Source organism: Cheilinus undulatus, linkage group 6, assembly GCF_018320785.1.
Source record: "Cheilinus undulatus linkage group 6, ASM1832078v1, whole genome shotgun sequence".
NCBI classification, from domain to species: Eukaryota; Metazoa; Chordata; class Actinopteri; order Labriformes; family Labridae; genus Cheilinus; species Cheilinus undulatus.
Genome location: NC_054870.1, coordinates 6967673 through 6991613, shown reverse-complemented (window position 1 = coordinate 6991613; position 23941 = coordinate 6967673). Strand labels below are relative to the sequence as shown.

Sequence of the window (23941 nt, the reverse complement as noted above, 5' to 3'; positions counted from 1 at the left end):
ATAAAATATGGCTTTATGAGATTTAACAGTAATTGACTTGTGTGTTTACTTTCATTTTACACAGTGTCCCAACTTTTTTGGAAAGGTTGTTGTTGAACAAAGCCAAGAACATTCAAAATAAAAGCATTCTATATAAGCGAGGTGACTGTCTCCCTCCACCAAAATGTTTAGCTGGACTTTAACTTTGAAAAGTACAAACAGGAAGTGTGACCGTCCCATGGTTACTGTCTCTGTGTCCCTGATGTGGCGAGACTCGTCTAAAAGTACACCAAGATGAAAATCAAGCCACCCCACACCTGGTCTGAAATGGTTAGAAAGGCGGACAGGAAGTAGCGATGTGACTCATCCTGTCAGTCTTACCTGAATCTCAGGGGTGAGGGTCGGCAGGTCGAAGGTAAATACCGACGTGGAACCGGACGTCAGGAGGTCGACGCTGTCCAGGCTGCTGTATGAGGTACCTTTGGCTCGATGGGACTCCATGATGCTTTCAAAATGGCGGCTGAAGGAGTCGAGGTTGCTCTCTGAGGGTCGGCGGGGACTCCCCAGGGAGATTGGAGACTTGAGGCCGCCGTGTGTGTTGGATGAGCCGTCCAAAGGCCTGATTGATAGAAAATAAATAAAAACATAGCTGTAGAAAACACGGGTAGAAATATCATCAACCTCAGCTTAAGAAAGGTTTCTGATCTCAGGGAACGGCATACAGCATCCACATGGTGAAAATGTGTCCGGTAACTTCTGAGCTCAGTGGTGAAGACAAGTGGTGCGTACATCAAAGAGCACCAGATCAGCCAAGAGAAAACTCTTGCAATAATACAGTTGCAGTAGATGGTTTCAACCCGTAGAGGGCAGGGATGCAATGACACGTTATTGTTGTTGACATAACTTGAAGACATTTGCCAACAACACATTTCATTGTCTGTGAGTCACTGGATGAGGTTTTCCACGTTGAAGGCATCCATTGCATTGTTTTGAAATTGCTGAGGAAGGAGCCATCTCACTCAAAATAAAGCATAATGGTTGACTTATCTGCTGCTGAATCCAACTTCAGGGCTAATGCTGCTTGCAAGCAACAAGCCGACACAGAAGCCCGGCTGCAGTCTGGTGGAGTTGGGATGTTTACTGTTGCACTGACAGCTGAAATAAATCACTCTCCTCAACTTTTCAGTTACCAATCACTTCTCCCTTCTCTCCCCTCTTTTACACAGTCAGAGAGTGTGTGTGTATGTGAGACACACTTGCTTTTAGCTGGTCAAAAACTAAACTCTGATTCTCGCTGACTACGAGATTATCCGTGATATTTGTTAAACTGACCTTGTTTGTCATTGGAGCATGACAAGGGTGCATTTGAATTTTAGACATCTCTTAGAAAAACAGCTAATTAAAGCTAAAGCCATAGAGTAATTTTTCTCTCATTTACATTTTTAGCCATTCACTCCTTTTACCTAAAACACGTCTTTATCAGTCTATCCCATCTTTTTCTTTGGCACTCTTAGAATAAACACTTGAGCAAACTGTTGTCATAATATACATTAATATTTAACTTACAGTTGCAATTAAGACTGGGCAATTAATCCCAAATTAGACTAAACTGCAATATGGCCTGCTGCAATATTCTAATCGCAGACAGTGTAATATTTCTTTAACCGGAAATGTGTCAGAATACCAGATACAGTTTTTGCAGTAGATGTTTTATGCTCGACAACTCTGCTCAACCAAAAAGCCAAATTGTTGAAAAAAACTTTTTCAAATGTTGAAAAAGTGGTATTTAATGGCAAAAGATAGCTGAAAGGGGTGAAAAGTGGCAAAATGGTGAAAATTGCAAAAAAGTTTTTTTAAGGTTGTCTGGGGGAATAATATTTCAGATTAAGACATAAAAGAGCCGCAAAACATCACAAAAGAGCCACATGTTGAGTATCCTCTACACTATATGCTAACAAGAGTTTCTTTAGTAAATTTTTTTTTACAAAAATCCTAATTTTCTCCCCCATGTATGTGTTTTTCTAATTCAAAAAAAGAATAACAAGAAAAGATATGAATCATAATGGCTTTTCTTTTTCTAAAGTTATTTATTTCTAGTTTTATTTATCTAATATGGTGCTCTTTTTAATGAAGAGTGATTTATTGCTTGTGTTTGTTACACAACACATAAGATGGGGAACCTAAAAATATTTGCACAATAAATTGCAATCATAATATTGGGAAAAATAATCGCAATTAGATTATTTTTACAAATCGTTCAGCCCTAGTTGCAATCAAAATTATTCAACCCCCACGGCAGATCATGTTGATCATGAAAATTTACAGACTGTCAGCTGTTTGCAATGAACAAATGAAAACAACAGCAATTGAAATAGCTCAACACAACACATGCTTCAAGTGGTTTCCTCAAATTCAACTAAAAAGGCAACTTATAATGACTTCTCTGGTCTCAAAATCATCCAACCCCTGAACAGAATCCCTCACAACAGCTCAAATATGCAAAACCAGCGTCGTTTTAAGAACATGCAACTAATCAAAGGCTTCATTAGCTGCACCAGGTTTGCTTGGGCTGGAACAAAAGAAATACCTGAGCTGTGAGGGGTCTGTTGAGTATCATGCTTGACTGCATGTTAGAAATATGACAAAGTCAAATGAATGGTCCAAAAGTTAAGAGAAGAGATCACTGGCCTTCACAAACAAGGAACAGGATACAAAAAGATAGCAAAGGTACTGAATGTTCATAGAGACTAGAGCCCGACCGATATGGGATTTTTGAGGCCGATGCCGATACTGATATTGGGGGTTAAAAAAAAAGCCAATATCTGATATATCGGCAGATAGCTGATAAATTGACTGATAATCGATATATCGGCCGATATATGAAATAAGAACATTGATATACACAGGATATATACTGTACATGAACACAAATTCTTATATTTATATGATCTCTGTTTATTTCACAAAGATGCAACTTAGACGATTTTAAAATGCTGTATAATAGTCTTTAATTAGATAATGGTGGACATGTAAATCAACAGTTGCATTTATCATAGTTTATTCTCGACTCCTGCGTCTCTACTCCTCTAAGCAGTAGAGACGCAGCTGGTCGACTACAACTCCTTTGCATGTCAACATATGGCTGCCCACTGAAGAAAGTCAAAGTACATGATCGAAAATGGATTAAAAATGGATAAAAAGATGCTTATTATCGATGTAACGCTGTGGATTTAATCTCCAAAGACCCTGAAAAGTCACCACAGTTCCAGGCTGGCTACAACGGCATCCTTTAGAGCTACAGAGACTGCAATGGTTGCAAACTAACAGCAAAATGGTCAGCTTTAAGAAGAAAAAAGAGTACATTTCTATGACTTACGGTTCAAAAGTTGTCGATGTTTTTTTATAAACTGTGTTCCTCATTGTTGTATAGGACAACACTGGCCTCAGAGAATCCAGAAAGTCAGCCAAGTTCCAGGCTCACTAGAAAATGTTGAGCTATGAATGCTTGGAAGACTCGTTTAGAAAGGCACAACGGAGAGCTTTCACGCATCAGTGCCGCATGAGCTCTAAGGGTTAATATATCGGCTACATATTGGCCGATGTTGATTAATCTGCGATACGCTATAATCAGCCAGATTAATCGGCCCGCCGATCAATCGGTCGGGCTCTAACAGAGACACCATTGGAAGCATAGTTCACAAGTTCAAAGTTACAGGAACAGAGGTTACTCTACCTGGACAGGACAGAAAAAGGAAGCTATCAATGGCTTCAACCAGATATCTGAGAAGGCAGGTTGTGGAAAAATCTTCGAGTGACTGCAAAAGACCTCCAGCAAAACTTGGCAGCAACAGGGAGTGAAGTTTCTGTGAGTACAGTAAGGCACGTACTGAAGGTAGACGTTAAAGCTCCTGCTAAAACTCCTAGACGTACACCACTACTGACCCAAAAGACCAAGAAAAGCCAGCTCCAGTGTGCTCAAAATCATATAAATAAGCCACAGAGGTTTTGGGATTCTGTTCTGCAGAGGGATGAAAAAATGTGGAACTTTTTGGCAAGATGGATCAGCGGCACATCTGGAGGAAGAAGAATGAAGCATAAGCTGAAAATATCACTGTGCCCTCTGTTAAGCATGGTGGTGGCTCGGTGATGCTCTGGGGCTGCTTTGCATCTTCTGGTACTGGAAACCTGCAGCATGTGGAAGGCAAGATGGATTCATAAAAGTATCAGGAAATCCTAGGAGAAAACATGCCGTCTGTGAGGAAACTAAAGCTTAGGCTTCACTGGACCTTCCAACAGAACAACCATACCTCATATTCCACCAAGGATTGGTTGTAGAAGAAGTCCTGGAAGATTCTACAATGGCTGTCACAGTCGCCTGACTTGGAACCCCATAGAAAATCTCTGGTTGGATTTAAAGAAGGTAGTTGCAGCATGCTGAATATTACTGAACTGGAGGCTATTACACCGGGGGAATGGGCTAAAATTCCTCAGGAATGCTGCCAGAGGCTGGTGTCTGGACATGCATCTGGTTTGAAGCAGGTCATAGAAGCAAAAGGGTGCTCTACTAAGTACGGAAGATGCTCACCATGAAGGGGTTGGATGATTTTGAGACCGGAGAAGTCATTATAAGTTGCATTTTTAGTTGAAATTTGGAAAACCACTTGAAGCATGTGTTGTGTTGAGCCATTTCAATTGCTTTTGTTTGATTTGTTCATTGCAAAAAGCTTACAGTCTATAAATTTTCACAATAAACCTGATTTGCAATGGGGGTTAAGAAATACTGACAACTTTATTTATATGAAAATAATATCAAAATTACCAGACGACACATAAAGAAAATCTTCCTACCTCAATTATCACTGGTTATGTTTAAAGCCAAGACAAAAAAAAGCTGGAATTAAAATCCTTCATGGTATATGATCTCAATGAAAGCTATTGAGTAAATGTGGCAAATGCACCTTTCCAGTTGACTAATTACCCTACCGTCCAACGGCCAGCCCACTAAATGCCCATCAGCCACCAACTAATCGCCCCATTAGCCAATGACAAGGTGACTAATGTCCCATCAGCCAGCAACCACCCAACTAGCTGGTAACCAGCCGACTAAGGTGGTTACCAGCTAGTTGGCTTGTCACCAGCCAACAAATCATTCCATCAGCTGGAAACAAGGTGACCAATCGCCCTATCGGCCAGTGACCAGGCAACAAAACATCCTATCATCATGTCAGTGAATTAAAGCTGTTAGAACACCGTCTCAGTGAAAGTACGCCATTAGAACATCATGTCAGTAAGTAACACTGTACAGATTGTGGCAGCATAAGTTTGTATCTCACCCCTTCAGCAGCAGACCAAACACCTCATCCTCGTCTTTGGTGGCTCTCTGTCTCTGTTTGTCTCCTAGCATTCGGACGCTGGCCCAGCTCACCACTCCTTCCTCCTCCTCCTCCTCCTCTTCTTCCTCCTCTTCCTCCTCTTCCCTCTCCCCTCCTGTCCCAGGTTTTGGGGAATTCTCTGTCGGGCTGAATCCAGAGTTCGCCACGACGCTGCGGTTGCTCCCAAAGGCCGAGTCCACCTCACCGTCATCTGCTGCTTCAGCCTCCGCCCGCATCACCTGTAAATATTTGATCAATAACCATGGTAAATGAGCGTAAGTCATCAGCAATGATAACTGAATTTAAATTGTCAATATTATTTTTATTTATTTAACCTTTATTTAACCAGATTAAAACCCATTGAGATCAAGATCTCTTTCACAAGGGTGACCTGGCCAAGAGGTCAGCAGCACACATCAAGAAAAAACATATTGAATAGTGGCAATATACAATAAGTTAGAATACACATATTTCTGTGAGAGCAAGGTGTTACGCAATAAAGTGCAGTATCTTTAACAAAAATAACAATTCAGGAACACAGGCACTGTTACTTTTGTATGGAAGATAAATGAACATAACTGATCAATCTCTATGATCAATAACCATTCAAACATCTCCGTATGAGAGCAGATTGATCAGTTCACCTCGTCCAGGTCAGTCTCGCGGTAGCACCGCAATGGCACAGCGTCCAGATCTGTCTCCGAGTACTTGATGGTTTTGCGGATGATCCCCGTCCTGGGGGAGGAGCCTCGGGACTGGGGACTCACCAGGTCTACCTCAACCTGCTTCACCTGGTGATGAGACGACCTTTGACTGTCCCTGTCCCGCCCCTGGCTCTGATTGGCTGTTTGTAAGTGTAGGGAGGATGGAGGGGTAGAGGAGCCTGCAGGGAAATAAGGGATGCTGAGGGTTAATTTGATGGGTTAGAGAGAGAGACAGTGAGGATCAGCAGCTTTCAGACTTCAACAACTGTTAGAGGAACATTTTAATAACCCTGCAACTCCTCATGACCACTAACTTCAGCTTTAAAGCAAAGTCTGAGAGGTCACAGAGGTGCTCATTCATAGATAACACTGACACTTTTAGTAATGAAAGGAAACCCCCATTTTAATTTAATGAAATTGTACTGTAAACTACATCAAAGTGACAGGAAAACAATGGTCTGCACTACAGAAGAATATAAGGCCAATAATTCCAGAACTTAGAGACACGTTACATCAGTGTTAATTTAGTCGACTAAAGACTGGACTAAGACTAAATAAAAATTTATCTATCACAATAAAAACTCAATTTCAGTTAACTGCCAGTTGGCTCCAGTCACTAGTAGTCCTCAATGCAATGTGCAGTAGTGGGCGGTGACCAACAAGCATTTGACATCACCCACTGTCAAGCATTGGGCATCGCCCACTTTCAAATGGTCGTCCAATCAGACGGTTGGTTTACGTCATTAGGTCATCATCACCTTTGACCAACGTCATCACGTCCGCTTTCAAGAAACAGAAAGTAAACAGTACGCTACGAAAATGATTCAAAATGGAAAATACTCGTTTAAATAAAACATTTATATATACTTTTTTTGTAGATATATGGATAGAATTCAAGTTTTAGTAGCTATCATCTCCACATACGGCATCAACATGTTTCATGTTTCAACATGCATTTTGTTTGTCTCTAATCATTGTATTCCCTTCAGGATAACTAGCAGGCTAACCAGCTAGCTCCGTGAGAAGTCTGCTACTAATGAACAAAAACATTTACTGAAGTTGTTAGCATTTATCTTCAAAAATCTATTATACTAGTTTATAATATATAAAGTGTAACACACTCACAAATAGATTAATCTGATATTTAATATTCAATTGATTAAAGCATATTTTTTATTACATAAAATTCAACTGTTGATCTATTCCACTTATATTGTTGTTAAGCCTTCAATTATGATGAGTTTTGTCAGATACTCATTGCTCCATTTAGCATTTCTAAGTAATGTTTTATCGGTGGGTCGCAAACTATCTTTTTCAGTGCTATTTTCCTCCTACCAGATGGGTAAGGCAGCATTGAGTGGGCGATGCCCAACGTTGAGCATCGCCCACATTGGGCTCCGCCCCCTATTGCACACTGCATTGAGGGGCTTCTCTCCAGTCAACTTAAGCTCAAGTCACATCAAAAGACAAAGACATGGCAAATTTTTGTTTGCCATGAAACAGGAAGTAGATTTTTTTCAGAATCTTAGAACCCTAGCAGAGCTTTGAAGCCATGAGGTTCAACTGATCCAAATATAAGCAATTTTAAGGTTCGTAGACAGCTGAAGAAAACAAGGATTCATTTTTTTAGCATGTCAACAAAACTCACAGGACAGGGCTGGGCTGGGTAGATGACGGTTATTTCACTGTCTCTTAAATATACAGGGTACAAACTTCCAAAGAATAAAAACAGATTTGAGTGGATGGGAATTTTAAGTTATAATGAAACAATAAAAGTGGCTGGATGAACAGTGTTTGTGTATGTTACGTATTATTTCCTCCTTTTTGACACATTTTAATCCTCTCTGCTAAGATTCATGGCTCTACCAGTGTTCCGTTTAAAACCAGAAAGACTACTTCCTGTTTTATGGAGAACAAAAGTTGCCATGACTACATTTCACAGATCACAACTATTTAATATGACCACTCATTAATTTTACAACATCTGTATTACATGTATTTATCAACCTAAAACAGCATTCTGAACACTGACAACAAAGGAATATATCAAAACAAAAATGAAAAATATACAGATATTTCTAAGTAATGATATACAGTACTGCTCAATATATTTCCCTTTGTTTGTCGGTAATCATTCACTCTCAGTTATCTCGTTTATTTTGTGATCCTGTGAAGAGCCAGAGTCAAGTATATCCCGGCTCTAAATGAAGGGGTTAAATGTCATTCTGAACTCCAGGTCCTCTCGGCCAGCAGACACCATGAATTCAGGTATCTAAAATAATTCTGTTTCTCAGTGAAGCACTCTGACAGAAGCGTGCTAAATTACAAGCATGAAGAGAGTAGTAGTAGTGTTAAAGCTGGAGAGGAGAGACGGGGCTGAAAAAGGCGTTCTGGCTGCTGTTAAGCTTTCACTAATTGGCTTAGAAGAAGACGGGGCGTTCCTGGAGCTGCTTATTTAATTCACTGAGAGGAGAAACAATACGTGACACGGACAGAGCCTTTAAAATGTTTGAATGTTTTTCTTATTTAAAGCTATAGTTGACACAGAACTGAATCAGGAACAGGCCCACAGTGAACACCTTTCAGATTCACAGTGGTGTATGCTGGGATTATTATGATAATTCTCTACATTCAGTATGATGGAGTGACAGTTCACAGTAATTATGACTGAAAATGCCATCTACTCTGAACAGCTTCGATCAAGACATAGCCTTCATAGGTGTGCATAGATGACATAAGATGATTTTCAATAATTAAGACATGTATTTTTAATGTAAATAAGAAGTCAAGAGTAGGGGTGTAAGGTACGTGTATTCGTACCTTATCTGTTCGGTACAGGCCTCTCGGCACGGTACAGACGTGTACTAAACGGATACTGACATGTTGAACGAAGCTCAAAACCAGAGAACAACTCACTGTCACACTGTCCTGGCAACCACAGCAAACAACAGCAGCAGCCTGAATATTCCCAGATAAAAGTGTGTGAACACTTTGTTTCTCAGTAAAATACAACAGTGGACAAAGACAACAACAGTAGCGCTGACATTATTCAGCAGGTGTGTTGCTGACAGCACGTCTTCCAGCCGACCAATCAAAGCATTTGAAAAGGCTCCACTCAAACAAGAACGTCACTGTAACCAGGAGGAACAACAAAAAGTATCACCAGCCAGTTATGAATTTCCCATAATGAAATATCTTTTTATTATAACAAGGGTTCTCTGGTTTAGTAAATCAAGTTAACTGTAACCTTCAACTGTCAGCCTCTGAGGAGGGGGAGAGGGGACTCCATCATGTCTGCAGCTGCGCCATAGGTAAACTTATCATCAGGTTTCACATGGCTCTAACCTCTTTATCCGCCAAGATGGGCTGTGAAAAGTTCTCCCAAAGTTTATAGTAGGTCCCGTAGGTTAAAAAAAGTAATCCAGTGCTGAGGTCCGTATTGAAATGAGCAGGATAGAAGTTAATTAGCATACTAAACAAGCTAATTTATGGTTGTAAGATGATGTGCTCATGGTAGCTGGGAAATTTTAGTGTTTAAAGAATGAGTATAAATATTTCAACATACCAATTAAAATAATCTAGTGATACAAAAATGTATTTATTTATTAATATTTTTATTAATTGAAGACATTTGGAAGGAGGCTGTAGCACTGTTAATAATTTAAATGTAATTTATTCAGCCTATTTATTTTAATACAGTTTTAAAAGAATAATAAATTCTGTTATTTATACGCTTTAATTGCCATACCGAAAACATACCGAAACATAACTTCAAAACCGAGGTACGTACTAAACCTACATTTCTCTGTACCATTACACCCCTCGTCAAGAGTAAATAAAATAGCATCAGAATAATTTCTGATTATCCAAAAACTCCCTCTGGATGACCCCTGGCCTCCACATCAGGGTCCAAGACCCTCAAAAGTCCCAAATGTCTTCATATGTAGCTAAGATCTAATGTTGGTCTTTGGGGGGAGTCCTAAAATTACTACAACTGTTTGGGACCCTAGACTGGCCCGCATGCAAAATGCATTGATGGAATGTTGTATAACATGGGATGACATCATCTTTCAAATGCAAGGATGGAATATTTTACAAGATTGAATGACATCTTCTTCAAAGGCAGAAGATAGAATGCTTAATTAGCTTTTAAAGGATGACATCAATTTCAAAGGCAGAAGACGGAATGTTGCACAAGCTTTGATGATATCATCCTCAAAGGCAGAGGATGGAATGCTTGTGAACCTGCTGAGATGGCTTTATCCTGCAATTTTTGCCAAATAGTAGACCACAGTCAGCAACTTTTGAAAAAAAATGGGTGGCCTCGCCTCTTTCAACCACTTTTTTAAAAGTTGACAAGAAAGGGCAGTCAACATAAGAGAAAGATTGTCGGTATATCTGTGTTCTTATTATGATAGAAAGATGAAATATGCAGAATTATTTATTTTTATTTAATTGTTTATTTACAGTGTTAGTAGAGTGTTTGAGTTGTGATGCTCCAGAATGAGGGACAGAACATCAGCTTCCTGTAGCATATCCATAGGGGGGTCACTAGTCTTGGGCTGTTATTTTAGGGGTCATGGGCTAAAAGGTTTAGGAACCCTTCCCTGCTTTAAAGGATTAAAATAGTTCAAGAGTCAATGTCAACTATGTCAGAATCCTTGATTAACATTAAAAATAATTTGAACAGTTAAAAGACCATCAAGCAACATATCTTTAAACAACGGTGGGACCATCAGACAGCAGAAGGAGTTATTATTAATAAAGTGTTATGTATTAGTTAACAGACTGATCGATCATTACATATCAGATTAAAGCTTGATTTTATATTTGTGGCTTTTTACCACCGGTCTGATATTCTGCTTCTCCCACTAGTTAAATTGCAATAGTTTTAATAATAATTCAAAAAATTTATAGTTAAAAGTAATCATAACACTGAAGACCCAACACATTTTACAACTTTAGTACCTTTAACACTGCGACTCTCCTCAGTCGGTCCGCCAAACAGGAACTCCCACTTCGCTCGGGCAATCTTTTGTGACCTCAGGGATGGAGTGGTCACTGAGCCGTTGTCCGACTGCAAGAGGACCAAAGAGACAACATGTTTCTATGGTGTTCCCAACATTATTCAACACAAGTAACACAGAAAAATGTAGGTATCATCACCCCAGTCTAGATGTTTGGAGTTTGCTACAGCTCAGTCTTTTTACTGTCTAATGAGCTCAGTTTGTTCATTATACGTGATGTTGGTGAGCTGTTTGAAATGACAAAGGAAGATTCAACTTATGTAATGTTATGTTAAAGATAAATCTTTGCTTTTATTTTATTTTGTTATTTTATTTGAAATGGAGTCACTAGTGCTGTATGATTTGGTATCATGACTGCGATCGTTTTGGACAATACTGTGATTCTGATATAATCCATGAATGGTATCATGAGTCTGCCTGCTTGGTTATTAATTAAAAATGCAGAGAATAATTACAGTTTACAAGAACTCAAAACTTACAAATATTAGGAACAGAAAATACAAAAACTTTTTCACAGTAATGCAGATGATCTCTACAGTCAGCTGTTGTCAATCCAGGATTGTTCACAATCACTATCTTTATCTGAACCACCAAGCCTTGCTCCTCACCAGTTACACCCACTTTTCCAAAAGCTGACAACAAAGGGCAGGGATCAAAAGGAAAAGATTGTTGGTAAATCTCCTTTTCTCAAAGCTGATGAAGGACTGTCGACTGATTGAGGATTCAGTTTTTCTGTTCGGTTATGCCCTGTAGTTCTCTGGTGTTGGAACCTTTTTGAATTTTTGACTCAATATAGCTTATTTTGGCAAAATGGAGAAGGGGCCCATATCTGTTTTGCCCAAGGGCTCCACATTACTAAAAATGCCCCAGATAAACTTTGAGTATGTTATAGGTATTGGTTGTGAGATAATGTGAAAATATGTCATGACACGATGGGAAGGCCCATGGTTCACCTTTACAGATGTTTAATCTCACAGCGCCTATAGTCACTAGGATCATAAGCATTTACTAGAATACAGGATCTATGTAATGTGCCTCCTAATACAGACACAAACAATTCTATTCAACCAAACCCTTTCGGTGGGCCCACCCAGCAGACCTGGATCCCTGAGCCGGTGTCTGCAGTATCATGGCTCGACTGGCTCGATGTTTCAGGAGACAAACTGTCAATCCTGTCCAGCTGGAAGCTGTCTCCCAGGCTGCCTGTTACCCCACTGGAGCTTTGAGACGAGGTCCCAGTCCCCCCACTGTGATCCTCTTCTCTCTGGTCCTTTGACGTTGCCGGCCTCTGGTACCCCGGGACCGACAACCTCATCCCTTTGTCTCCTCCGGCCTTCCTTTGATGCTCTTCTTTGCTTGGACTGTGCACTTCGGCTTTTGATTTTCTGTAGTTCTCCTCATTCCTGTCCCGAACTGGTCCAACCTCCCTCCACTCCTCATGCCTGGAGGTCCAACTCACAGGCACTGCTTCCACGTTTTGGCTGGAGAGAAGTCTCCTGTTGAGTTCAGGGCTGTCCTTAGATACTCCATAAAAGAGGTGACCATACTGTCTTTGTTCCATACTAGGAGGTTTGCGTTCCCCAGTGTACTGTGGAGGCTGGTAGCGGTGCGGGGTAGACATATTCTCAGGGGGTGAAGATCCCTTTTGCTGCCGTGGATCCAAGACTGGTGACTGAGAGGTGGCTGATCGGTGTAACCTTGCTGGCAAGGCAGGAGATGCTGGTGAAGACATGACTTTATGGGGTAACAGAGGTGAGATGCGTCCTGGTCTGGTCTGTGGTATTGCTTTGTCTGTTTTCCATCCCTGAATTTGGTTGTCAGCCTGAAAAGATTCAGGAGAACTTCGCCCATGAAGAGTGGCGTACGGTTGGGATTCTCTTGAGAATGACCCTCCAATCTTAGGACTCTCTGACCTCAGTGACTCTGTACACTGAGAAGGTGTTGGAGAAGGAGTTCGCCTGTCTGCAAAACTGGCAGAGAGTTTGGCAGCCTCAAAAGCTAACTTACACACCACATCTGCATTTGAGGATGGCGAGAGGCTTCTCCTGCTGCTGGTGGGGCTGGCTGCATCACTGGCTCTGCTGCTGCAGCGTGATGATGATCTGTACTTAGAGTTCTCACAGAAGCGAATACTGTCTTTAGTATTGTGACTGGTGTTGGTGTTAGAGCTGTGGCACTTATTCAAAGGGTCTCCACTGGACTGATAGCCAGCTCTGGACTGGTTTGGGTACATGTCAGGAGGGATCTCATGCTGGATGTCTGTGGGTCTCCCAGCAGGTAAAGGGGGGTGGAACTTACTAGACAACCTGGGGCTTTCGTCCCCCACCCATGGTCTTTGCTGGCTTTGAGGGGGGCCATGGGAGCAAAAATTTGAGCTCACTGAGGTGGAAGGATACCCCTGCATCTGACCACACAGATGGTCAGAGGCAGGGCTCCTGGGTAGCCCGTTCATTGAACTACGGCAAACTCCCCTGTCCAGATCCATGAGTTGGGACTTGGATGGCAGGGTGAGGTGACCCCGGGGCAGAACCGGTGATCCTCCCCAGGACCGGCAGCGGGGTGTCTGGTAGTGCCGTGGCAGGGTTGGACTGCCGTTCTGGCTGCTGTGTTCAAATTTCCGTCTGAGCTCTGGAGAGCCAAACTCCGCCAAGGCCCTGTGGGTTGCATCTCTTGCAACTGCATCCTTGGTAGACCTTTGGATGTGGGGTGAGCCTCCAGGGGACTTATTCTGGGATGGAAAGGGTTTACCAGAGTAAGGATCGCCTTGCCTTGGATGACCATTGTACCACACTGGGTCACTGAGCCTCTTCCGGAGATGTGGAGGCAGCGACTGACCCCCTAATCTGTTAAGAGGATTGTCCAACTCACTCTGGCACACAGAGGCACGCCGGCTGTGAACATTAGCTTTCTCTATGTAGCCAAAGGTCACTACGGAGGTCTTTCCCTCCTCATCTGCCAAGCGTGGTGTCTCAGAGGATCTGCGGTTGCTGAGGGGTGTGGAGGGTACATTCAGCCTCTCAGAGTAGGTCGAAGATGGCGAGATGTTTACTCTTCTTCGGTAGGGATCTGTGTCTGAGGAATTTGTCCGTCCCTGTGAGCCATGCTGGCCCGGATATGTCCCAGGTGCAAGGACCTTGAGTATTTGTCCAAACCGGTCATAAAACACATCTTGGCGGTGGACCTGAGTGGGAGACCCCGTAGCATCGGGTCCTCTGAGTTGGAAGCTGACGGAGTGCCTGGAGGAGGACTTAGAGGGTAAGCTGTGGCTTCCAACTCTTGTTTGGTGCTGAAAGGCAGGAGAAAGTTCTGGACTGGAGCGGACAGAGCTTCTCTGGGAGTGGGGGAGGATGTCAGGGCACTGAAGTATCAGCTGGCCGATGTTTTCATCTCGTAGCGGCAGTTTGGCATCTTCCTCAGCGACGGACCTCACTTCGACATACAGGTGGAGGACCTTACCTGCCTCGGACATGTTGTCACCTTAGTCACCTGAAGTTTCTTTCTCAGTTGTCCAGCACTATTTGGACAAAGAGTCCATGGGTCTCCTGGGGTCCAGTAAATTGTCTCAACATTTCAGTAGGGGTCAAGAGCATTCTTTATGAGCTTTTTGTATCTTCAGCCTGCAAAAGCAAACATAAAAACAAAGTTACTATGACAATGAAAAACCTTGCAGATTCTGACCTTAAAATTACTTTACTTCAACTTTCTTTAAGCTTGCAAACCCTGACACAGGAAAGACAATACAAAGCAAATCAGCAACAAAGAAAGTCATTAGAGTAGACCATTATTTTTATGTTGCAGGTACATATAAGTTTTCAACATTCATCCGCTTACTACGAGGCCAGCCAGGTGTTATAAAGGGTTTTAAAGAAATATTCTGTTTCACTGATGTACACATCAAACATTTATTCAAGCCTCTGAAATTTAATGACGTATGCTTTGATGCAACTATTACTGCTGTCTTTAAAGTCAGAAGTTAAAGGTAAAAGCCATAGAAATATATTTAAAATCTGCATCATCCTTTTTCATATGCCTGAGAACTGTAGGCAAATTGGAACCAATTTTTTGGAAATGTTCAAAGGAAGTAGGACTCAACATAATCGTGGTTCCAAATGTCACTGGAAAAGAAATTTAAATATATGGGTAAACGTTGTTTTTTTACTTCCTTTAGTCAAACAAAAGAGGAGTTTTTTAGGGAAGATGAGGGAGAACGCTGTTACTAAGGTGCTGTTAGCATCTGAGCTTATGGCATATTTGTCACCATTCATTCTTATTGCCAACAGCTTCACTGCACACAGTATGAAAGGGTGATGAGCTCTTCTGATTCATGTTATCTGTTGTGTTGGCTTTTTTAAGCATGTTAATGACAACATGAACTGTAATTATCTATGAGGTTAATTAATATAATGGTTACTGGTTAGACTGAGATGACAACTCAATCCAAGACATCTGTCTGGGTGGACATAATTAAGCCACACTTCTTGCTTACTGGCAGACAGATTTGGAAGACGACATCATGAACAGAATGCTCATGACAGTGGCGATGTTGGGGACTATTTCTCTTGATTTTTTGCCAAATAGTAGGCCATGAAAAAGTGTGGCGAACTGCTGCCAGTTCTGCCCACTTCTCCAAAAGTCACCAACAAAGGAAAGTCAGCATAGATGTTCTTATAATGGAGACAAATATGCCACAAGCTAAGAGGATAGCTGTACCAATTTAACAGCTTTTCTCCGTTTTGTTACCCTAAATATGCTTATAAAGTAAATTCTAATACTTTTTAAAGAAAATAAATCTAATGGAGTACTGATTAGGCAGAGATGACAACTCAATCTGATAAAAGTAAACGGCAAGACTGGGTGGATACAATTAAGCCAAAAGTCTTGCTTACTGTTCGACTGACTAGAAAGATGAAATCGCCAGAGGACAGAATGTTTGTGAAGCTGGGGATGTTGGAGCCCTTAACCCCATTTTTTGTCAAAAAGAAGGCAACAATTGTTTTGAAAAAGTTGTAAATAAAAAAGTCAACATGAGGAAAAAATTGCTGATTTATATATGTTCTAATAATTGAGGCAGATAAATATGTAGAGGCTAGCAGTGCCTCTTTAACAGCTTTACACTGATACACTATTTAGACAATTAACCTTGTGAGGAACTGATTAGACTGGAATAACAACTGAGGGCCTGTACAAAAACAGCGAGGTTTGATAAGCTTTTAAAGATAAAATCACCTTTAAAGGCAAGGACTGAATGTTTATAAGCTTTAAAGAAAGGCATCATCTTCAAAGGCAAGGATTTACTGTTCTATACAATTTAAAGGATGGCATCATCTTCAAAGTCAAGGATGGACTGTTTGATAAGCACTACAGGATGACATCAATGTTAAGGGCAAGAATTGAATGTTTATAAACCAAAGGATGACATCATCGTAAAAGGAAAGGATTAACTGTTTTTAAGCTTTGAGGACAAATCTTTAACGGCAAGGATGGAATGTTTTATAAGCTTTACAGGATGACATCAACTTTAAAAGCAAGGATGGAATGGTTTATAAGCTTGAAAGGATGACATCATCTTTAAAAGCAAGGATGGAATGTTTATAAGCTTAAAGGATGACATCATCTTCAACGGCAAGGATGGAATGCTTTATAATTTTTACAGGCAAGAACTGAACGTTTACAAGATTCAAAGGATGGCATCATCTTCAAAGTCAAGGATGGAATGTTTGATAAGCATTACAGGATGACATCATTGCTAAAGGCAAGGATTGCATGTTTATAGGCTTTAAAGGATGACATCATCACAAAAGAAAAGGATGACATCATTGTTAAAGTAAGGGCTGAATATTTAAAACTTTAAAGGATGACATCATTGTAAAAGAAAAAGGGTTAAATGTTTTTAAGCTTTGACGACACATCTTTAAAGGCAAGGATAGAATGTTTTATAAAATTTATAGGATGACGTCATCTTTAATGGTAAGGATGGAATGCTTTATAAGCTTAAAAGGATTACATTATTTTCAAAGGCAAGGATGCAGTGTTTACAAGCTTTAAAGGATGACATCATCTTTAAAGGCAAGGATGGAATGTTTCTAAGTGTTCCAGGATGACATCATTTTGAAAGGCAAGGAAAGAATGTTTACAAGCTTTAAACGATGACATCATCTTTAAAGGCAAGGATGAAATGTTTAAAAGCTTTAAATTTCCTTACTTCCTTTTATTTTCTTTTAATTTATCTGTCTGTTTTTAAAGCACTTTGTGCTACATTTTCTTGTATGAAAAGTTCTATAGAAATAAAGTTTGATTGATTGATTCATAAAGGATGACATCATCTTTAAAGGCAAGAATGGCATGTTTACATGCTTTAATGGATGGCAACATCTTTAAAGGCAAGGATGAAATGCTTCATAAGCTTTAAAGGATAAAATCATCTTCAAAGGCAAGAGGAGAATGCTTTATAAGCTTTGTTAACATAATCTTCAAATGCAAGGATGAAATGTTTTTAGGCTTAAAAAAAACATCATCTTTAAAGGCAAGGATGGAATGTTTTTTAAGATCTGATGACATCCTCTTTCAAGACAAGGATGGAATGTTTTATAAGATTCAAAGCATAACATCATCTTTCTAAAGACTATTCAAGGTTGTAAAGAATGACATTGTCAAAGGATGAAATATTAGTGGCTTTCCCTCTTTCATTTTTTCCAAATAGAAGACCACAGTTGGCAACTTTTCAGTTCCACTAACTTTTCTAAAAGCTGCCAAGAAAGGACGGTCAAGATAAGGAAACAACTGTTGGTGTGTGTGTTGGGGGCCAATCTTGATGAGCTTAGAGGCTGGTGGCGCCTCATTAACAGCTTTTCTCTCTTAACATTGTTAAAAACATGTTTTAAAGGACATGATTATGTTTGTGTCTGAGAGGCTTTTGTTGTATATAAACAGAGGAGTTTTCTTTTTGCCGCTGTGGTTGTTTTAAGGGCAGAAAAAGCCAAACTGGTACCAAATAAAGAGCTGTTCGGGAGCTGAGAGACCGGATCTTATAACTGATCTGAGACTAATAATCCAGAGCTCTACAAAGAGACAATCCTCATCAGTCTAAGTGGAGTTGGCTGGATGGACATAAATAAAAACATGATTTTGGTTTACTAGTGAATGACGGGATTGTCTTTGATGTGTTCCAGTGTGTGTTACATCTACAGAACCAGTCCAGTCTAGTTAAGACATCCCAGGCCACCTCTGTATCAGTCTGAGATATCAGATACCAGACTATTTTCAGTCCACACTGAGGTGAGTCCACAGAATGCATTTAGGATAACCACTTGGTATGTGGATGCATAAAATGCAAGATCAGAACAGGGTCTGAGATGTTAGGGCTGGTTTCTGATGGACCTTTAAAAGCTGATTTGGAGATGGTGATCAAGGAGTGTTAAAGTTATTCTAAAACTCTTTTGGTGGCACCCAACACTCTTCAGGTTGGGTTTGTGTCTTTATCCTCTTAGAAGGTCGTATGCCAGGGTAATTACAGGTCCATTCATGTCTTTGGCCATCCTCCAACATGGCAGCAGGAACACACTGGTGAGCAGGGCCCAGTGACACATGTGAGTTTGATTTGTCTATTAATAGATGAGGAAAAGCAGCTTGGAGAGTAAAGCTGAGAGCAGGGCTGTCTGATCTGCACATGTACCCTCAAACTTTTTAAAACCACTCTCATATCTCCCTTATAACCCATTTTTACCGCGTTGAGTGGACCTTTTTGTTAGATACTAGAGGAGATTGTACGTTTTAGATTATTGCCTCCTGTTATTTCCCTGTTCTGACTCCCACTTTGTGTTCAGTTTGGCTCTTTGATAAAAATCATCCGCATGTTTTCATTCCAGATCTGATATAAATCTGCAATCCTCTCCCTCAGTTTTTGAAACAGAAGTTTCTGATCTTTCTGTATATGTAAGTCCATGCTCTGGATTTTTGTAGGTCTGAATGAAACCACAAGACATTACAGTAAAATCTGCAGTGCCTAAAAAATTATTGACCTCCTTGAATATTTTACTTTTTTATTGATTTTAATGACAATCAGGGTAAATGTAATTTAAATTTTTGGACAAAAAAGCATATAAAAAAACCTCTTTAATGTCAAATTGAAAACAGTTTCCACAAAGCAATGTCCATTTAATAAAAATCTGTTAATTTTTCACCCCCTTTAAGTCAGTATTTAGTAGAGTCTCATTTGGCTGCAATCACAGCACTGAGTCTGTGTGGATAAGGCTCAATCAGGCTTACACATCTGGACTCTGCAATTTTACTCCAATTATGGTCGCTAAACTGCTCAAGCTCTGTCAGGTTGCACAAGGATCAGGCATAAACAGCCCTTTCCAAACCTGGACACAGATTCTCTGTTGGATTGCAGTCTGGGCTTTGACTCAGCCACTCCAGAAAATTCACCTTGTTGTTTTTAAACCATTTTTGTGTAGCTTTCTCCTTATGCTTTGGCTCATTGTCTTACTGAAAAATAAAGCTTCATCCAAGCTGTAGTTCTCTTGCAGACTGAATAACATTGTTGTCCAGGATTTTTCTGTTTTTTCTGCCAGATCTACATATGTTATGGATTTAACTGAATTCTGGAGGATGTTCAGTGCCTTGGAAATGTATTTGCATCCTGACTTAAACTTTTCAGTAACCTTTTCTCTGAGTTGCTTGGAGCGTTCTTTTGTCTTCATGGTGTAATGGTAGTCAGGAATACTGATTAACCAGTGACTGGACCTTCCAGACGCAGGTGTCTTTCTACTATAATTACTCAAGACACATTCACTGCACTCAGGTGATCCTCATTTCACTAATTGTGAGACTACTAGCACCGATTGACTGGACCTCTGTTGAAAGTCAGTCACTTTAAAGGGGGTGAATGTTCATGCAGTCACTTATTTTGCATTACAGATTTTTATTTATTTGACATTATTTTGTAGAAATCGGTTTTCACTTTGACATTAAAGATGATTTGTTGTATTTTCTTTTTTGTCAAAAAGTCCAATTATATTGACCGTGACTGATTTATAAAAATCAGTAAAAGGCTAAAACATCCAAGGGGGTCAATACTTCTTATGACATCACCTTTCAAAAGCCAATTAAAGACGGCATCTTCAAAGGCAGAGGATGGAATGTTGGTGAAGCCGGTGATGTTGGGTCTTATCTCTCCATATTTACCAAACAGTAGACCATAGTTGGCCATTTTTGGGAAAGGGAAAACTTGTGAGTCTTGCCAGTTCCATCAACTTTTACAAAATTTGCCAACAAACAACAGTCAACATAAAGGATTTAGTGTCACTATATCTGTGTTCTCAGAATGATAGAGAGATGAAGTATTGCAGTTGGTTTGTAAATCCACCAAGTAGAAGACAGAAGAAGAGACAACAACTGCAAGCACTAAGGTCAACATTAGTTCATGCTCTGTGTCAACAATGAACGCCCTTCTCCTTTTCTAGATTTATTTTGGGCCTCTTTAATGTCTTAACTGGAAAGGTCAGTGGATTAACTCAGAAAAGGGGGAGAGAGGGGGATGACATGAAGGAAGGAGCCACAGGCCCGTGCTTCAAGGAGCGTCCCTGCATGGGACATGGGGCCCTAACAAGCACTCAGATGTGATTCTTCTTTCCTCCTGTTAGCTCTGACTGACTTAAGCTTTAAAATGTTCAGAGAACTAAAGCTCAAAGAGAAAACCCCTTACACCACCACCTCAATTCTTCTCACATCACTTCATAAAGACTAATTCAAAATCATCTCAGATAACATTTCCCATTTTACTTTTGAATGGCAGCACCTACTCAGAGTCTACTAACAGAAACACAACACCAGCAGCTGTAAGACAACCTCAAGATAGAATTTCAATCTGTTTACAACCAGAATGAGAACATTCATGATCTCTACAGGCTGGTTAACACTGACAGAAACATCCGAGATAAAGGAGGGACAGCATGTCCACATCAGTCTTTACTGTCTAACCGTAGGAGGCTGAACAATCAGGCAAAGGAAGGTAATAACCTGGGGCCTCAAGATATAACCATTAAATGTAGGGCCAGGCAATACATCAGGGTTTAAGATACATATCATCTGGACAAGATAGACAGTGATATATTGTTTTAACTTCAAGCTGCCTCCCTCACAAACTCTAAACTGCACAAATATGTTGGCAACGTTTGGGACAGTCAGTAGAACTCACAAGATATGAGAGTTTCCTCACTCTTCCCCAGTTCCATCCACTTTGACAAATGTTGCCAACATATTTATGCAATTTAGACAATTATGTCCGTGTTGGTCAAAACTAAGAAGGAAGCTCATGAAGTTTCTGAACATTTTATGCCACTGATTATTAAAATAATGGAGATTTTTTTAATTTCAGAACTATTTAAAAGGACAGAACATTTGGACAACTTCAAATATTTGTCAATATTTTTGTATAAGAAATACTATATGTAGGAGTTTTTCCTGTGATTTTTGATAATGTTGGTCATTGCTTGGGGCCTCCACATTACAACACTGAGCAGGGCCTAGAGTGGCCTGTATGCAAAAGGCAAGAAAGGAATGTTTTAAAAGCTTTCATGACATCATCTTTAAAAGCAGCGATGGAATGTTGTCAGATTTGATGACAATATCTTTAAAGGATGATATTACCAACAGTAAAGGACAATGTTTTTGAAGCTGGGGATGTTGCCAACAAAGGGCAGTAAAGGTTTAAACAGGGTCTCAGTAGACTTTTAAGCAACAATATGCAAAAAATCCATTTTTATCCACCTTGATAAAGGAATAACAGGATTATTATTTGGTCCCAGGATGAGGGCAGAAACTGTGTGTTTATATGGACACATAGTAATACTGGACCAAGAGTGTGGAGTTTAATGTGAAGAATAGACGTTGGAGGATGCAGCTAACTTACACCATGTCATCTTCTTCTGTTGATTCTATCTTTTTCCATTTTGAAAGATTGAAACCACTTTCTCATTTTGATTAGTTTTCATTTTTTGGATAAAACTGTGACATACGTTCTTTGACTTACAACTCCAGTTTTAAAAAATAGTTGGGTCTCTGTGTAAAATGTAAACAAAAACAGAAGTCAGTGATTGTCAAATCTCATAACTCCTGCTTTATTCACAATAGAACATAAACAACATATCAGATGTTGAAACTGAGACACATAACCATGTGATCAAAAATATTAGCTCATTTTGAATTTGATGGCAGCCACACATCTCAAAAAAGTAGGGACAGGGTCATGTTTACCATTGTGTAGCACCCCTCGTCTTTTAACAACAGTCTGTAAAAGTCTGGGAAGTGAGGAGACCAGTTGATGGAGTTTTAGAAGAGCAATGTTGTCCCATTCTTGCCTGATTCGATTTTTCCTTTTCTGATGCTCCAAATGGTTTCTACTAGTGAAAGGTCTGGACTGCGGGCAGGCCAGTTCAGGACCCAGACTCTTCTACTGTGAAGCCAAGCTGTTGTGACGGATGTGGTATTTGGTTTAGCATTTTCTTGCTGAAATAATCAAGGCCTTCCCTGAAAGAGACGTTGTCTGAATGGGAGCATATGTTGCTCTAACACCTCTACATACTTTTCAGCATTGATAGTTCCTTTCCTGATGTGTAAGCAGTCCACACCATAGGCACTAATGCAACCCCATACCATCAGAGATGCAGACTTTAGAACTGTGCCAAGATAACAAGCTAGATGGTCCCTCTCCTCTTAAGTCCATAGGACACATTGCTTGCCAAAAAGAGTTTCAAATTTTGATCCATCTGACCACAGAACAGTTTTCGATCTTACCTAAGTAAATTTTAAATGAGCTTTGGCCCAGAGACGACAACAGCATTTCTGGATCCTGTTCACACATGGCTTTTTCTCTCCATGATCCAGCTTTAACTGTCATTTGTGGACGGCACAGCCAACTGTGTTGACAGACAGTGATTTCTGGAAGTGTTCCTGAGCCCATGCAGTGACTTCCAGTCAGAATGGTGCCTGTTTTTAATGCAGTGGCCCCTGAGGGCCCCTTCAGCCTTGTCCCTTGCTTGCAGTGTTTCTCCAGATTCTCTGAATCTTGTTGTGATATTCTGGACTGAAAATAGCAGGAGATTCAATGTCTTCACTTTTTTATGTTGAGAAACATTTTTCTGAAATTGTTCCACAATTTTTAAACACAGTCTCTCAAAGATAGGTGAACCTCTGCCCATCTTTACTTCTGAGACTCTGCCTCTCTAAATGCTCAGTTTATACCCAGTCACAAATTGACCTGTCTACAATTAACCAATTAGTCAAAATGCTCCTCCAGCTGGTATTAACCCCCACTTACTTTTCCAGCCTTTTTCTTGCCCTGTCTCTACTTTTTTGAGATGTGCTGTTTCCATCAAATTCAAAATGAGCAAACATTTTTTCATGATTTGGTAAAATGTCTCAGTTTCAACATCTGATATGTTGTTTATGTCCTATTGTGAATAAAATATGGGTTTATGAGATTTGACAATCATTGACTTCTGGTTTATTTACATTGTACACAGTGGCCAAATTTTGTTGAAACTGGGCTTGAATGAAGAAGAAGACTTGTAGGTCTGAATGCTTTGCCTGGCCGTTTTAGATGAAATCAGGAGCTGCTTCTCCTCGGGTTGCTGACCTCCGTCATGGATTGTGACATTCAATTCTCTCCAGCAGAGAATCTTCAGTAAACACATCAGCTCCTAAAATGCTCTGTTACTGAAATCAGCTCCTCATCACTGTAGCAATGTCTGTAATCTGATGACCTTTCATTCTCATCTGGTGAGTGCAGTAAAACTAATGATTCAAATAAAACCAATGAAGTTAAAGTGAAAGGCAGATGTTTAGTTAAATATCTCCT

General features: G+C 40.2%; 1 protein-coding gene across 3 annotated transcripts in view; it reads right to left on the bottom strand.

The window, feature by feature from the left end:
• LOC121511082 (PH and SEC7 domain-containing protein 1-like) overlaps positions 1-23941 on the bottom strand; it is a 105228-nt gene that overhangs the window by 65172 nt on the left and 16115 nt on the right. For all 3 annotated transcript variants that reach the window (XR_005992020.1, XM_041789612.1, XM_041789611.1), the window contains exons 3-6: positions 11024-11132; positions 5996-6234; positions 5313-5590; positions 361-598 (exon numbers count right to left, since the gene is read on the bottom strand). Coding sequence is in view for 2 of the 3 variants with exons in the window: in XM_041789612.1 (XP_041645546.1) it covers positions 361-598; positions 5313-5587 (513 nt within the window). In the remaining variant the exon portion in view is untranslated. The remainder of the gene's footprint in view (positions 1-360; positions 599-5312; positions 5591-5995; positions 6235-11023; positions 11133-23941) is intronic.